This window comes from Geotrypetes seraphini, chromosome 12 (genome assembly GCF_902459505.1).
Source record: "Geotrypetes seraphini chromosome 12, aGeoSer1.1, whole genome shotgun sequence".
In the NCBI taxonomy this organism is placed as follows: Eukaryota; Metazoa; Chordata; class Amphibia; order Gymnophiona; family Dermophiidae; genus Geotrypetes; species Geotrypetes seraphini.
The window spans coordinates 79,051,103-79,065,373 of record NC_047095.1 but is presented as its reverse complement, the minus strand read 5'-3'; the positions used below and the strand labels follow the sequence as shown (position 1 = coordinate 79,065,373).

Sequence of the window (14,271 nt, the reverse complement as noted above, 5' to 3'; positions counted from 1 at the left end):
CACCGCGCATGCACGAGTGCCTTCCTGCCTGAAGTAGGTGCGCAGCTCCTCAGTTCAGATAGCCAGCTAAGAAGAAAACCAGGGGAGGTGGGTGGGTGAGAATATCTGCCTGTTGTCCCTGGATAACACCTGTTACGGTAAGTAACTGTGCTTTATCCCAGGACAAGCAGGCAGCATATTCTCACATGTGGGTGACCTCCAAGCTAACCAGAAAGGGATGTGGAGTGTTAGCCTTTTAGGAAAATAAATTCCAGACAGTAATGCGAGGTGAATGTATGAACCGAGGACCAAGAGGCAAGCCTTGCAGATTTCTTCTATCGGAGTGGAACGCAGGAAAGCTACTAAAGTTGCCATAGCTCTAACTTTATGGGCTGTGACTAGACTCTCCAGTTGCAGCACAGCCTGAGCATAACAGAACGAGATGCATGCAGCCAGCCAGTTGGATATCGTTCTCTTGGAAACAGGATGCCCAAACTTGTTAGGATCAAAGGAGATTAAAAGTTGGGGAGACTATCTGTGTGATTTAGTCATTTGCAAATAAGCTAATGCTCGTTTGCAGTCCAAGGTATGAAGAGCTTTGGAAAAATACTGGAAGCACAATCGACTGATTGAGATGAAATTCAGTAACCACCTTTGGTAAGAACTTTGGATGAGTGTGAAGCACAACCTTGTCTTGTCATGATGGAATACTGTAAAAGGTATTTAAGATGAGCTGTAGACATTGGTTCAAATAGAGAATTATCAAATTAGTAAGAACCACATTGAGATACCACTGGAGGTGATTTGACACTGAAAAGACCTTTCATGAATCTGGGGCTGTGAGAGGTTTGCCATCCACTGACTGATGAAAGGCTGTGATCGCACTGAGATAAACTCTAATAGATGTAGACTTGAGTCCAGAATCAGACAAATGTAGAAGATAATCCAAAATTCGGGAAATCGAGATGATTTTGGTTGTTCTTGATGAAGAAGACACCATGAAGAAAATCTTGTCCACTTTTGGTGATAACATTGTTGAGTGGACGGTTTCCTGGAAGCTTCTAAAATTAGTTGAACAGGCTGAGAGATGTGAAGATCAGCAGAATTCAGCCCGAGAGGTACCAAGCTGTCAGGTGTAGAGACTGAAGGGTGGGATGTAGGAGAGAACCTTGACTCTGCATGAATAGAAATGGAAAAATCTGTAGAGATTGGTCCCTTGGTACTGAGTTGAAGGGAAAACCACAGTTGTCTGGGCCATTGAGGAGCTATCATAATCATGGTGGCAGACTCTTGTTTGAGCTTGACAAGTGTTTTGAGTACAAGAGGAAAAGGTGGAAACACATAGAGGAACTTATTCGTCCTATCCAGAAGAAAAGCGTCCGCTTCAAGGCGATGATGTGAGTAGAGCCGGGAACAGAAGTGGATTAGCTTGTGATTGTAGGAAAGATGCAAAGAAATCTACTTGAGATGTCCCCCATTGAGAAAAAATGAAATGGAGAATGGCTGAATTCAGAATTCACTCATGAGATTGAAGAATGCGATCGAGCTTGTCTGCGAGAGAATTCTGTTCCCCCTGAATGTAAACAGCTTTGAGAAAAATGTTGCGAGGAATTTCCCAATTCTAAATCTTTTGAGCCTCCTGACAGAGAAGGAGAGACCCTGTACCTCCCTTTTTGTTTACATAATACATTGATACTTGACCCACATAGAACTGCAAGGTGTTGGCAGAATAAAAGAAACTAATATATTGTAATTGTCCATCCAGACAAGGAGAACTTGATCTTGTATGAGATGCTGAAAAGCTTTGAGAGCATTGAAAATCACTCTGAGTTCCAACAGATTTATATGATGGTGTCGGTCTCTGGAGGTCCATAGACCTTCAGTGGGTAGGCCATCCACATGAGCTCCCTAAGCATAAGTCAATGAGTCTGTTGTAAGAACCTTGTGATGGGGAGGCATGTGGAAGAGCAAACCTTTGGAAAGATTGGTAGATTGCATACACCACTGTAGTGACTGTTGAAGAGATGAGGTCACTGCAATGTGTTGAGAGACAGGATCTAGAGCCTGTGACCACTGAGAAGCCAGAGTCCATTGAGGGGTTCTTAGGTGTAGTCTCCCAAATGGAGTGATGTTGACTGCGGAAGCCATGTGCCCCAGGAGAACCATCATGCGTCTTGCGGAAAGAGACTGGATCTGGGCAACCTGATGGCAGAGTTGAAGAAGAGTGTCCTGACGTTGTTGCAGAAGAAATGCCCTGAGCTGAGTTGTCCCCAGAAGGTCTCCTATGAATTGGAGTTTCTGAGGCAGTTGAAGTTGAGATTTGGGGAAGTTGATTTTGAATCCCAAACTCTGAAGAAAAGACACCGTCCGGCGTGTCACTGTAAAGACAGTCTGGTAAGAGAGATCTTTGATTAGCCAGTCATCCAGGTAGGGAAAGACTTGTAGGCCCTAAGGCATCAAGGCCACTGCTACTACTACAAGGCATTTGGTAAAGACCCTGGGAGAGGAAGCCAGGCCGAAGGGTAGAACCTTGGCAGTTGTATTGCGCCACTCGAAACCTGAGGTACTTCCTGGAATTCGGATGAACGGGAATGTGAGTGTAAGCCTCTTTCAGGTCAAGAGCATAGCCAATCGCTGTGATTCAGTAGGGATACAACATTGCTAGGGATAGCATTCTGAATTTCTCTTTGACCAGAAATTTGTTGAGAGCTCTGAGATCCAATATAGGTTGAAGACCCCCTCCGTCTTCTTGGTGACAAGAAAGTAACAGGAGTAAAACCCTCTGTTCTGCTGTTCTGGAGGAACCCTCTCGATGGCATTGAGAAGAAGTAAGTTCTTGATCTCCTGAGGAAGGGACGGCTGACTCTCTTGGAGGATGATCTGGATTTTTTGTGAGAAAATGAAGGGAAATCCTTCCTGAATGATTTTGAGAACCTAGAGGTCGGATGTTATTAAGTCCCAACGATGAAGATAAATTTGTAGACGACCGCCGATGGGTTGTGGGAGACACAGGGACAACTGGATTGAAGCTATGCTCTTGAGTAGATAGTCAAAAAGACTGTGTAGATTTTGCTGGAGCCGACTGCTGAGGTTTCTGAGACCTCTGCTGTTTTTGCTTCTTCTGCTGAAGTCTCGCAGCAGCAGGTTTAGCAGTATAGTGTCGCTGGTAAGATGTGGATGACTTAAAAGGATGTGACACTGAAGACTTGGGCTTAAGGCTTGACTAAGGATTCCAAAGATTTTTCATGAGCAATGAGTGGCGTTCTCAATTGTATCTCCGAAAAGCTCAAGACCAAGACATGGTATGTTAGCCAAGTGATCTTGAAGATTAACATCCACATCCACCACTCTGAGCCAGGCCAGCCTTCTCATGGCCAGACATAGAAGAAGCTCAAGAGGACAGCTCAAAAGAATCATAGGCAGATTGTACTAAATGTTGACATAACTGCAGAAGGGTGGAAACTAGCTGTTGGAATCCCTTAACAAAGGTGAGAAGGAAGATATTTTTGGTACATGGGTAATTGTTTCAGCAAATGTTTCAAATAGCATGTGAAATGAAAAGTATAGTTGTTTACTCTACTGTTCAGCATTGCATTCTGATGAGACGCCTGCCAAATCTATTCATAGAGTGATCTTCTCTCTCTGGTGGAACAGAGGCATACACCTTAGCAGAGGTATATTTTTAAAGTGTAGATTCTACCACTAAGGACTGGTGAGAAAGCTGAGCTTTGACATATCCTGTAGTAGGAGCAACTTTGTACATGGAGTCTAGCTTTCAAGGTGCCACTGGCACTGATAAGGGAGATTCCCAGTTTCTAAAGAGAGTGTCCTTCAATATTACATGGACAGGAAGCTTAAGCACCTCTTTCGGGATCCGTTTGATGTCCTTAGTCTCCATATATTCAGGTGTATATTTGAAGTCAGCTTCCAACTTAAGAGACATATCCTTACGAAATTGTCTAATGAAGTGAGAGAAAGAAAGATTCTTGAGTAGATGACTCTTTAGGAGATCGAGGAAGAGAACACTCAGGAAAGTCATAAATTTCCATTGCTGAAGGAGAAGCACCAAGAGAAGATTGTACAATCTATGCCTCTTACACACCTGGTACTGATCCTGAGAAGGAGAGGAAGTGCGATGTTTAGCATAGATGTGCTCAGACTTGTGCGTAGAAGAACTGCTCTTGGACTTGTGCAAGAAAGAACTGGGGCTAGAAATGGTAGTCTTAGATGCATGTCTGGATGGTGGATGGTATTGAAAACCAAGAGGTGGCTCCAAAGACAGTACTGGTACCGGCATCCCTGGGGTTGGTACGCTCAGGCTGGACCGGTACCTGCAGAGTCAGTGCCAGGGTCAAAAGATTGAAAATATTACCATACCAAACATGGTTATTTTAGGATTTTTGGGGTGAGTGGACCTAGGGCTAACTCCCAAACCAGTTGGGCCCAATCCTGGATACACTGCCATGGATCCACGCAGCCTGTGCTCAAACTCACTAGTAGATGAACCTGGGAGTGAGCAACGCTCCCAAGGGGCCAGTCCCTGAGCCTCAATCTGTGAATTCCAGGTGCTTCCTGGAAATAGACTTTGCCAGTAAAGCCTATGATCTGCAGTCAGAGCTGTCCTTGCAGGAAAACTTTGCAGCACAAACCTGCAAAGCCATGAAAACACTGAAGTTAGAGAAAAATAAACATTGAAAAGACTAGATCCTACTGTCTCGCTTATAAGAAGACAACTAGAAGTCAGAGGGAGTCCTGAGGTAAGCGAGGAGAATCAGAAAAATGTAAATAAAACTTCCTAAAAGAGATCTCACGAGATGGGATTGAGTGGAATTGCACAAGAACAGCCCACTTGGGAAGGAAGAAAAATAAACATTGAAAAGACTAGCTCCTACTATCGTTTGTAGGAAGACAACTGGAAGTCAGAGGGCAGTCCTGAGGTAAGAGGGGAGGATCAGAAACATGTACATGAAGCTTCCCACAAGAGATCTCGTGAAATGGGATTGAGTAGAATAGAATTGTACAAAAACAGCCCACTGAAGGAGGTATAGCTGAAAAAAAATGTAGGTCCCTTATGCACATAGAAGAAGTGGTCTAGAGGATGGCGTACAAGAATTAGGGACCCAGCCTTGAAAAAGCTTTCTCCAGCGAAACATGTTGGCAGCAGAAAATCCCTAGAGAGAGAGAGAGATCAGAAGGCTTTGAGCATGCGCAAATGCTCAAAGCCAGTCCAGACCAGAAGGAGGATCTCCGACGCACTGCCCAGCCCAGGCCGCGCCAGAAGAGGGAGGATCTTCAGGCACCGGCACTGGTGCCAAGTCGGGTAAAGGGTGTCATTGACTGCTCGGGGGGGGGGGGGGGAAGTAGGATCGCAGGGGGGGGGGAGGAACGCGAGCGGGGGGATGCCGGATTGCGGGGGGGGGGGGGGCACTCGTACAGCGAGGCAAGCTCGGTTTACAAGGCACCAAGTTTGCGAATGTTTTGCTCGTCTTGCAAAACACTCGCAAACTGGTGCACTCGTAAACCGAGGTACCACTGTACAAAAATCAACATGTAAAATCTAGAGAAATAAAACAGAACACTTTAAAATGAACCACAAAGCGCCAAAACAAACTATAAATAATAGACCAAACAAAGACATATGTTAAAGATGATATTTGTATTAACAAGACTAAAACCTAATTCATGAAACAACAGAGACTTCAAACTGTCATATTTAAGCACCAGAGATGCATTTAACAAAATTACAGTATTATAAACCTTAAACACTGATAACTTGGAACATATATTCTACTCCTCTAGAACATGTAAACAGCAAATAAACATTATGGGGCTCATAATCAAAAGAGAAAAACGTCCAAAAACCAGCTTAAGTCGGCACTCGGACGAACATTTCTCAAAAACGTCCAAGCACCGAAAATAAAAACGGGTTTTGGAGGTATTTCTAAACGACTTAGGCCTTCATAGTGCCACTCAACGTCCAAAGCTAAACGGAGCGTTTCTGGAGGTGTGTCGAGGGCGGGCGTTGGGCTTAGATTTAGTCATACAGCATGTATAACCGAAAAGTTATACAGCCCAGGATCGACAGAACTTGGACGTTGTGACTTAGACCATGTAAAAACATGGTCTAAGTCACAAAAACCCACTTAAAGTCACTAGATAAGCACTGCAAACACATAACACAGACCCCCACACACTACCCCAGTGATCACCAAACCCCCTCCCCACCCCCATAAAAATTTTATTCACAACTTTAAATTTCTCCAGACTATCATCACCTGGCCGCCTGGCATAGGAAAGCCTAGTCGTCCAGCCCAGAGGCAGCTTAAGCCATCTTGGGGGTTGGTTAGGGACCTATAGAGAGGAGGTCCCATGCCCATAAACCCCTGTAATCACTGCATTGATACTTAAACATTTGCATTGCCCTATACACCCCCAAAACCCTTTTGTACTGGCATATAAGTGGCTCCTGCAGCCATAAGGGCTATAAGTGGGTCTAGGGGATTCTGGAGGTGGTTTGGGGGGCTCACCATCACCTATAAGGGAGCTGTAGTGAGGAGAAGCCTGGCACCCTTTTTGTGAAGTTCACAGCAGTGCCCTGTAAGGTACCCCACTATTTAGGTAGCATGTTTGGGTGTTCAATCCATCACTTTGCAGACCCCTCCCACATCCAATAGGGCTTGTTCTAGGTGTTTTGTACTTGGACGGAAAGTTGGATGGAAATGTGGTATAAAGATGGACGATTTAGTGGCTTGGACGATCATATCGGCAGGACGTATAATTAGACGATTTTCGAAAGTAAAAAAAAGTTGGACGTCTCTTTCGAAAATGTGTCGAAAATGTGTCTCTTTTTAACTTTGGATGACTTGCGAGATGGACGTAAACGGACTTAGACGTCCCTTTCGATTATGCCCCTCTATCTTTATTTTCCAATCTACAATGTCTTCCTTCTGCTGCAATTTGGTTCTATGGACCATGCTTCACAACTACTTAGGGAGTTTTAATCTATTTTAAAATCCCTTCAACTTTTCTTTTTTCCAAAAATCATTGCCATGACAGTACTCGGCTGAACACTGCAGGGTTTCTTCTGAGCTCCTGCTATCACTGGTGTTAAATAGAATCACTTGATCTCACCACTGCACAATTGTTCTGACCTTAAACACTGCCTCTGCAGCATCCTTGGCTGCTCCAGGCAGTGCAAGATATGAATTGGGAACTGAACCCAAGTCACTTCCTCAAATTCTTAGTGAGCATATGCACGTGCCAACTTAGATCAGAGCTGAACTTCAAAACAGGTTAAAGATGCTTATGGTTGAGTTTTGAGGTTAGCAATAGAATGGGTTACTTGTTGCACATGCCCACCTGTCAAAACAAGAGCAACATTCAGCACTACAAAGATTCCACAGTACAGGCCGACTCGAAAGGTGGTCCATGCTGGGGCAGGCTGTAGAAGAAATCAGTAATAAGAAATAAGTTATACACTCCAATGTGAACTGCAAGCCACTGCTAGCAATACTAAATACTAAACTTGGATTTTCAGCAACTTCAACATATTATTGTAAGAACATATACTACATCTATTCCATAACTGAATCAATAGCAAATTGTACCAATAAAGTAGTAGGTACTTGAGTCTCAGTGTCCGACCCCTCCAGGAAATTAGATAAATCCAAACTATCAGCAGATAAATTCTGCTGATTAGGATTTTGCGACCTAATTCTTTTAGGTAGGTAATATATTTTAAAGAGAGGTGAATAAGAGGATTCAGGTACTTTCAAAATTTCATTTAAATAGCATTTTGGGTTTTTTTTCTTTATTTATACATTTGTTACAATTTAAAATAACAAACAAAGGAATATCCATTTCATGATCAGCATATAATGCTCATAACATAAAATACAAAGAAAATTATATCAATGAGCTAGTCCACATCATTTAGTCCGCTAGTGCTGCTGCTAGGAAACAAGTAACTAAACCAAATATATAACATGTGGCAGACAGAAAAAACATGTGGCATACTATTACTTGTCAACTAAACATCGGACACTATCACCCCAAGGTCCCTCTCCCCGTCCGTGCATATCAGCTTCTCTCCTCCCAGCATATACGGTTCCTTCCTATTATTAATCCCCAAATGCATTACTCTGCATTTCTTTGCATTGAATTTTAGTTGCCAGGCATTAGACCATTTCTCTAACTTTTGCAGATCCTTTTTCATATTTTCCACTCCCTCTTCGGTGTCTACTCTGTTACAAATCTTGGTATCATCTACAAAAAGGCACACTTTTCCTTCTAACCCTTCAGCAATGTCACTCACAAACATATTGAACAGAATTGGCCCCAGCACTGATCCCTGAGGGACTCCACTACTCACCTTTCCTTCCTTCGAGCGACTTCCATTAACCTCCAATAGGAAATGGCTGCCATGAGTTCCCGTAGTCTCTCGAGACTACGACGGGAACTCCCCACAGCCATTTCCTAGTGGCAATCTACACGGGGCAGGAGCGTAGGAAGATCGCTCCTGCCCTGAAAGCCCGCTAGACCACCAGGTAAGGCCAGGACACCAGGGGGAAGGCTAAACTATGGGTTTTTTCTCTTTTTTTCCCCCTCCCCAAAAAATCACAAATATATGAAATCGCGATTGCCAAAACCGCGAATGGGGAGGGGGAAGTGTAATCCGCAAATTACATCTTCTTATTGCATTTTCCACCATTTCTTGCTTGAAATGAAGATTGCACTATCCTTAACCCAAGTTAGTGCTTGTATTTTCAAAGTTTTTAAGCTGATGTCAAGGTCCTCTGTTTTATTTTCCAAACTTGAAACTTTAGTTTTTAATTCCAAACTTTCTGAAAGTACAGTAGTACAACGTTGAGAAAGTTGCTACTGTATATCTGATTTCCCAGAGAGATCTGGAGATTAGATATAGCTTCCCAAATCGACTCCATATTGAAGACTTCAGGCTTCTGTAGGGGCAAAAACCCAGTGCTGGAACCCTCTGCAAGAACACCAGTACCTGTATTTGCAGTAGCAGGAATCTTCAAAAGAATTTGTCTTGGTTCTAATCTTCTCTCCGGCTGCAGTGCTGGCAAGAAGCTCTCCTCCTGTTCCTTCACAAGGCTAGATCCCCCACCCTGTCGGGTCAGTGTGGGAGCGTCCCGAATCAGGCCTTGCATTGGCAGCTCTTTCACCACTCCAGCTGCTCCCGCTGCCGTGGGATGAGCTGGAGGACTTCGCTCCTCTGGGGATAAGCTGATACCCTCAAGGGAGGGCTCCTGTGCCTCAGCTAGTACATTCCCTCTTGCCACTGTGTTCGAGGGACAAGCTGCGCAAAGGAGTCTATCGGCCCCGGTCTGAATTGCAGATTTTTCCAGGAAAACCCAGGCTTTGGATTTCCTTTTCACCATAAGGTTAGGTAAATTTTTAATAAAGATCGTGTCGGCATTTCCTGCAGTCTTCAAGCCGCCATCTTAGTTTGAGGGCATTCAAGCCTCATCTATATTTTTCCTGTTATCTTTGTTTTCCCTTGGTAAATCTCAGTAATTTTCAGCTCCGTCTCCATATAGATTGTGGACTAACTATATACCATGTAATATAATATTTGCCTGATATATATGATTTGGATTTTGTATTTTTTATTTTCTTTGCATCGTATTTTTTCCTCTTTTTTGACTGATGTGAATGTCAAAAATTATAAAAATTAATAAAGATTAAAAAAAAAAAAAAAAGAACATATACTACAATGCAATTTGAAGCAGCTCTATCCCCTTTGCTGAATTTCTAACTTTCCTTTAACATAGAATAAAAAGCCAAAAGCTTCTAAATATGGCTTATGTGACTAACGACTCTTTGTTCTGTCAGAGCTTCCTGTACAAGCAGCAATGTGAACTATTAACAGATCACATGGTATCGGTAAATCCCCATCAATCTCAGACAACAATGTAACTGGAGAAAAGTCAGCTCCTGGACTACTATGTTTTCTATGTTTCTAATCTGTAAATGTACTGTATATAAGTCGAGACCCCCATTTTTCCGCTTAAAAAAGAGGAAAAATGGTTGATTCGAATATGTCGAGTGGCTTAATATTCAAATGCCCTGCTCTGCCAGGATCTGCACGCAGTGCCCTCACCCTCCCCTGTCTCTGCACCTAGCTCTGCACCCAGCCCCCTCCCTGCTAGGCACTTTACACAGCTCCCTTCCTTCCCTCTTCTGTCAGGTGCTGCACCCAGCCCCCTCCCTGCCAGGAACTGCACACAGCCCCCTTCCCTCCCAGGCTCTCCACCCTGTACCCCATCCCTGCCCTGTCCATTGTACCTCCTCTGCCACTGGAATCACTGGTGGTACAGAGGTGTAGCAGGCAGGAGTGAGCTTTCAACGCTCCTGCCCCGCTGCTAACCCGGTCGGTCGCTGCTGCAAGTTCCGGCTTCAGCCACTGAGCGGAAGTGCACTTTGGTGTTGCTGCTCAGCACTGAGTGGCTTTTTGAAAGGCTCCCGTGAATTCTCACAAGCCATTCAGGAAGCCTCTCATGGCCGAGCAACAGCGCTAAAGCGTGCTCCCACTCGGTACCACTCAGCGGCTGAAGCCAGAACTCGCAGTAGCGACCGACTGGGTTAACAACAGGGCAGGAACGTGGAAAGTTCGCTCCTGCCCGAAACACCTCTGGACCACCAGGAATTCCAGCGGCAGAGGAGGTAAGATGGACAGGGAAGGGAGGACAGGGTGCAGAACCTGGCGACCCAGCGGAGGCCTGCAATAAGTCTGTAAGGGGGGCAGGTGTGCACTGGACACTGGCCCGAATATAAACCAGGACCCCCATTTTGGGCCAATTTTCTGGCCCCAAAATCCCAGTTTATATTCTAGAATATATGGTAAGTAAAGCAAAGGAAGGCAGGCAACAATCTAACAACCCAATCAACTCACTCAAAACAAACAAACAAACAAAAAAGAGGCAAGCTCTCAACCTGTGCAGCTCCAAGGGGAGGGACACGCAAGCGTTTCATAGCTTTTTGTCTATCTCCATCTTCAAGTTCATTGGTCACCACAGCCTGTTGAAGGAAACAATTTTAAGTCACTAAGCCACCAATAAGAATAACACAGCAGCAGCAGGGTTCAGACTAGCTTCTATTTTTAGATATTTAGAAACAGAGCATTTAGGTATTTTCTAACTAACTGGGGTTCTTTGATAGCACAACAAAAATCTAGATTTATTGGTGTTTTCGTGGCACTGCTAATATGGCTAATGTGGTCAAATTAAGCACAAGCAATTGTGAATCAATGTCAGAGTAGAGAAAACACAAAATTTGAGTGGAAGATCCAAGGCAGGCAAGGAAAGGGTTGAGAGAATATTAACCAAAATACTGTTTTTCTGCTATTTATCCAACTACCACCTACTTTATTTTTTGCAGTAGTAGTGTTTTGTCAGTAGCCCTCATAAGTCAATTATGTTTCCCTTTAAAATTGGAGACTAGATCACAGTTCTTCAACCGCCGGTCCACAAAAAAATGTTGCCGGTCCACGAAGGATTCGGGTCCCCGCCGCAGCAAAAAGTGCCGGCGTCAGCTGACGTGCAACTTCCTGTTGCCGTCGCTATGCCGGCACTCCTGCTTTCCATCTCCTACTCCAGCCGCGTGTCTCCGCACCCCCAGACAAGCAGGGGCAGGTCTGTGTGCTTTTAACTTCGGCACACAGCTGCCCCTAAGCTGTATTTTAGCCGCGGTTTCATGAGGCAGCCTCGGGGCCTTTGGTAGGCCAGCTCATTTCGATGATGCGATGTGGGTCGGCCTACCAAAGGCCCCGAGGCTGCCTCATGAAACTGCGGCTAAAATACAGCTTAGGGGCAGCTGTGTGCCGAAGTTAAAAGTACACAGAGCTGCCGCTAGCCTACATAGAGGAAACATTTGCTGGAGAGGGAAGGAGGGAAGGGAGTAGAGGTGCTCCTGGACAAGGGAGGGGAAGGGGCTACTGCTGACAGGGGAGAAGGAAAAGGGAAGGGACGAGAATTACTGTTGGATAAGGGGAGGAGGAAAGGGAGAAGGGGTACTCCTGGACAAGGGAGGGGGAAGGGGGTACTGTTGACAGGGGAGAAGGGGAAGGGACGAGAATTACTGTTGGATAAAGGGAGGAAGAAAGGGAGAAGGTACTGCTAGACAGAGGAGGAGGAACATTGGAAGGAAACAGCTGGCAGGGAGATTAGAGGAGGGGAAGGAGTCAGGATGGAATGGAGAGATCAGATGAGAGAAAGGGGGAGAGACAGAGGAATGATAAAGTAGAAAGATTGATGCTGGGAAGGGGGGGGTCAGATGAAAAATAAGGAAAGAGGGACAAAGATGCTAGATCTGGTATTATTTGATTAAACGCTTTTCCAAATTACAAAGCGTTGTACAAAAGATAAAAATATGATTTTAGAGAAATCACATATACATAATACATTAACCGGACCTACATGGGTAATTGCTTTTTAAAAACCACGGGAAACAATAGGAAAGAGGGGAGGAAATACAATTTTTAAAGAAAAAGTACATAAAAGGGAAGTACATAAGGAGGGTAGGAAGAAGAGGATTGCTGGCAGAAGTGGGGTCGAATAAGAGAGCTATTAGAAATCTAGTTTTGGAGATAGCAGAAATCGTAAAGTATTACCTCTTGAATGGACTTTATATTTTCATAGTAACATAGTAACATAGTAACATAGTAGATGACGGCAAATAAAGACCCGAATGGTCCATCCAGTCTGCCCAACCTGATTCAATTTAAATTTTTTTTTTTTTTCTTCTTAGCTATTTCTGGGCGAGAATCCAAAGCTTTATCCGGTACTGTGCTTGGGTTCCAACTGCCGAATTCTCTGTTAAGACTTACTCCAGCCCATCTTTAAAAAGAAGGCACTTTAAACTACTCTTAAATTTTTGCAAATCTTGTTCGAGTCTTATATATAAAGGAAGAGAATTCCAAGTCATTGGAGCAGTTACAGAAAAAATAGAAGCACGGCGTGTTCCGATAATTTTCAAGGAAGGAACGTTAAGGGTAAACTGTGAAGAACATAAGAACATAAGCAATGCCTCTGCTGGGTCAGACCTGAGGTCCATCATGCCCAGCAGTCCGCTCATGCGGCGGCCCAACAGGTCCAGGACCTGTGCAGTAATCCTCTATTTATACCCCTCTATCCCCTTTTCCAGCAGGAAATTGTCCAATCCTTTCTTAAACCCCTGTACTGTACTCTGCCCTATTACTCCCTCTGGAAGCGCATTCCAGGTGTCCACCACTCGTTGGGTAAAGAAGAACTTCCTAGCATTCGTTTTAAATCTGTCCCCTTTCAACTTTTCCAAGTGTCCTCTTGTTCTTTTATTTTTCGAAAGTTTGAAGAATCTGTCCTTCTCTACTCTCTCTATGCCCTTCATGATTTTATAAGTCTCTATCATATCCCCTCTAAGTCTCCTCTTCTCCAGGGAAAAGAGACCCAGTTTCTCCAATCTCTCAGCGTATGAGAGGTTTTCCATCCCTTTTATCAAGCGTGTCGCTCTCCTCTGAACCCTCTCGAGTAACGCCATATCCTTCCTAAGGTACGGAGACCAATATTGGACGCAGTATTCCAGATGCGGGCGCACCATCGCCCGATACAATGGCAGGATAACTTCTTTTGTCCTTGTTGTAATACCCTTCTTGATTATGCCTAGCATTCTATTTGCTTTCTTAGCGGCTGTTGCGCACTGTGCCGTCGGCTTCATTGTCATGTCCACCATTACCCCCAAGTCCCTTTCTTGGTTGCTCTCATTCAATAATATCCCTCCCATCGTATAGTTGTACCTCGGGTTTCTGTTTCCAACATGCAATACTTTACATTTCTCAACGTTGAACTTCATCTGCCATCTCGCCGCCCATTCCCCCAATTTGTTCAAGTCCCTTTGCAATTCTTCGCATTCCTCTTTAGTCCCAGCTCCACTAAATAGTTTTGTATCGTCCGCAAATTTTATTATCTCACACTTCGTGCCTGTTTCTAGATCATTTATGAATATATTAAATAGCAGCGGCCCGAGCACTGAGCCCTGCGGAACACCACTCGTGACCCCCATCCAGTCCGAGTAGTGGCCCTTCACCCCTACCCTCTGTTTCCTACCCGCCAACCAGTTTCTGATCCATCTATGTACGTCTCCGTCCACTCCATGGTTCTTCAGTTTCCGGAGTAGACGTTCGTGAGGCACCTTGTCAAAGGCTTTTTGGAAATCAAGGTATATGATGTCTATGGGGTCTCCTCTGTCCATCCGTTTGTTAATTCCTTCGAAGAAGTGCAATAAGTTCGTTAGGCA

At 44.4% G+C, this 14,271-nt stretch overlaps 1 protein-coding gene across 1 annotated transcript in view; it reads right to left on the bottom strand.

Moving 5' to 3' along the window:
• The window catches only part of XPR1 (xenotropic and polytropic retrovirus receptor 1), a 391,618-nt gene that overhangs the window by 88,841 nt on the left and 288,506 nt on the right, over nucleotides 1–14,271 (bottom strand). Inside the window, 2 exon segments of the mRNA XM_033916345.1 lie at nucleotides 7,339–7,420; nucleotides 10,936–11,019. Of these exon segments, the coding sequence (XP_033772236.1) occupies nucleotides 7,339–7,420; nucleotides 10,936–11,019 (166 nt within the window).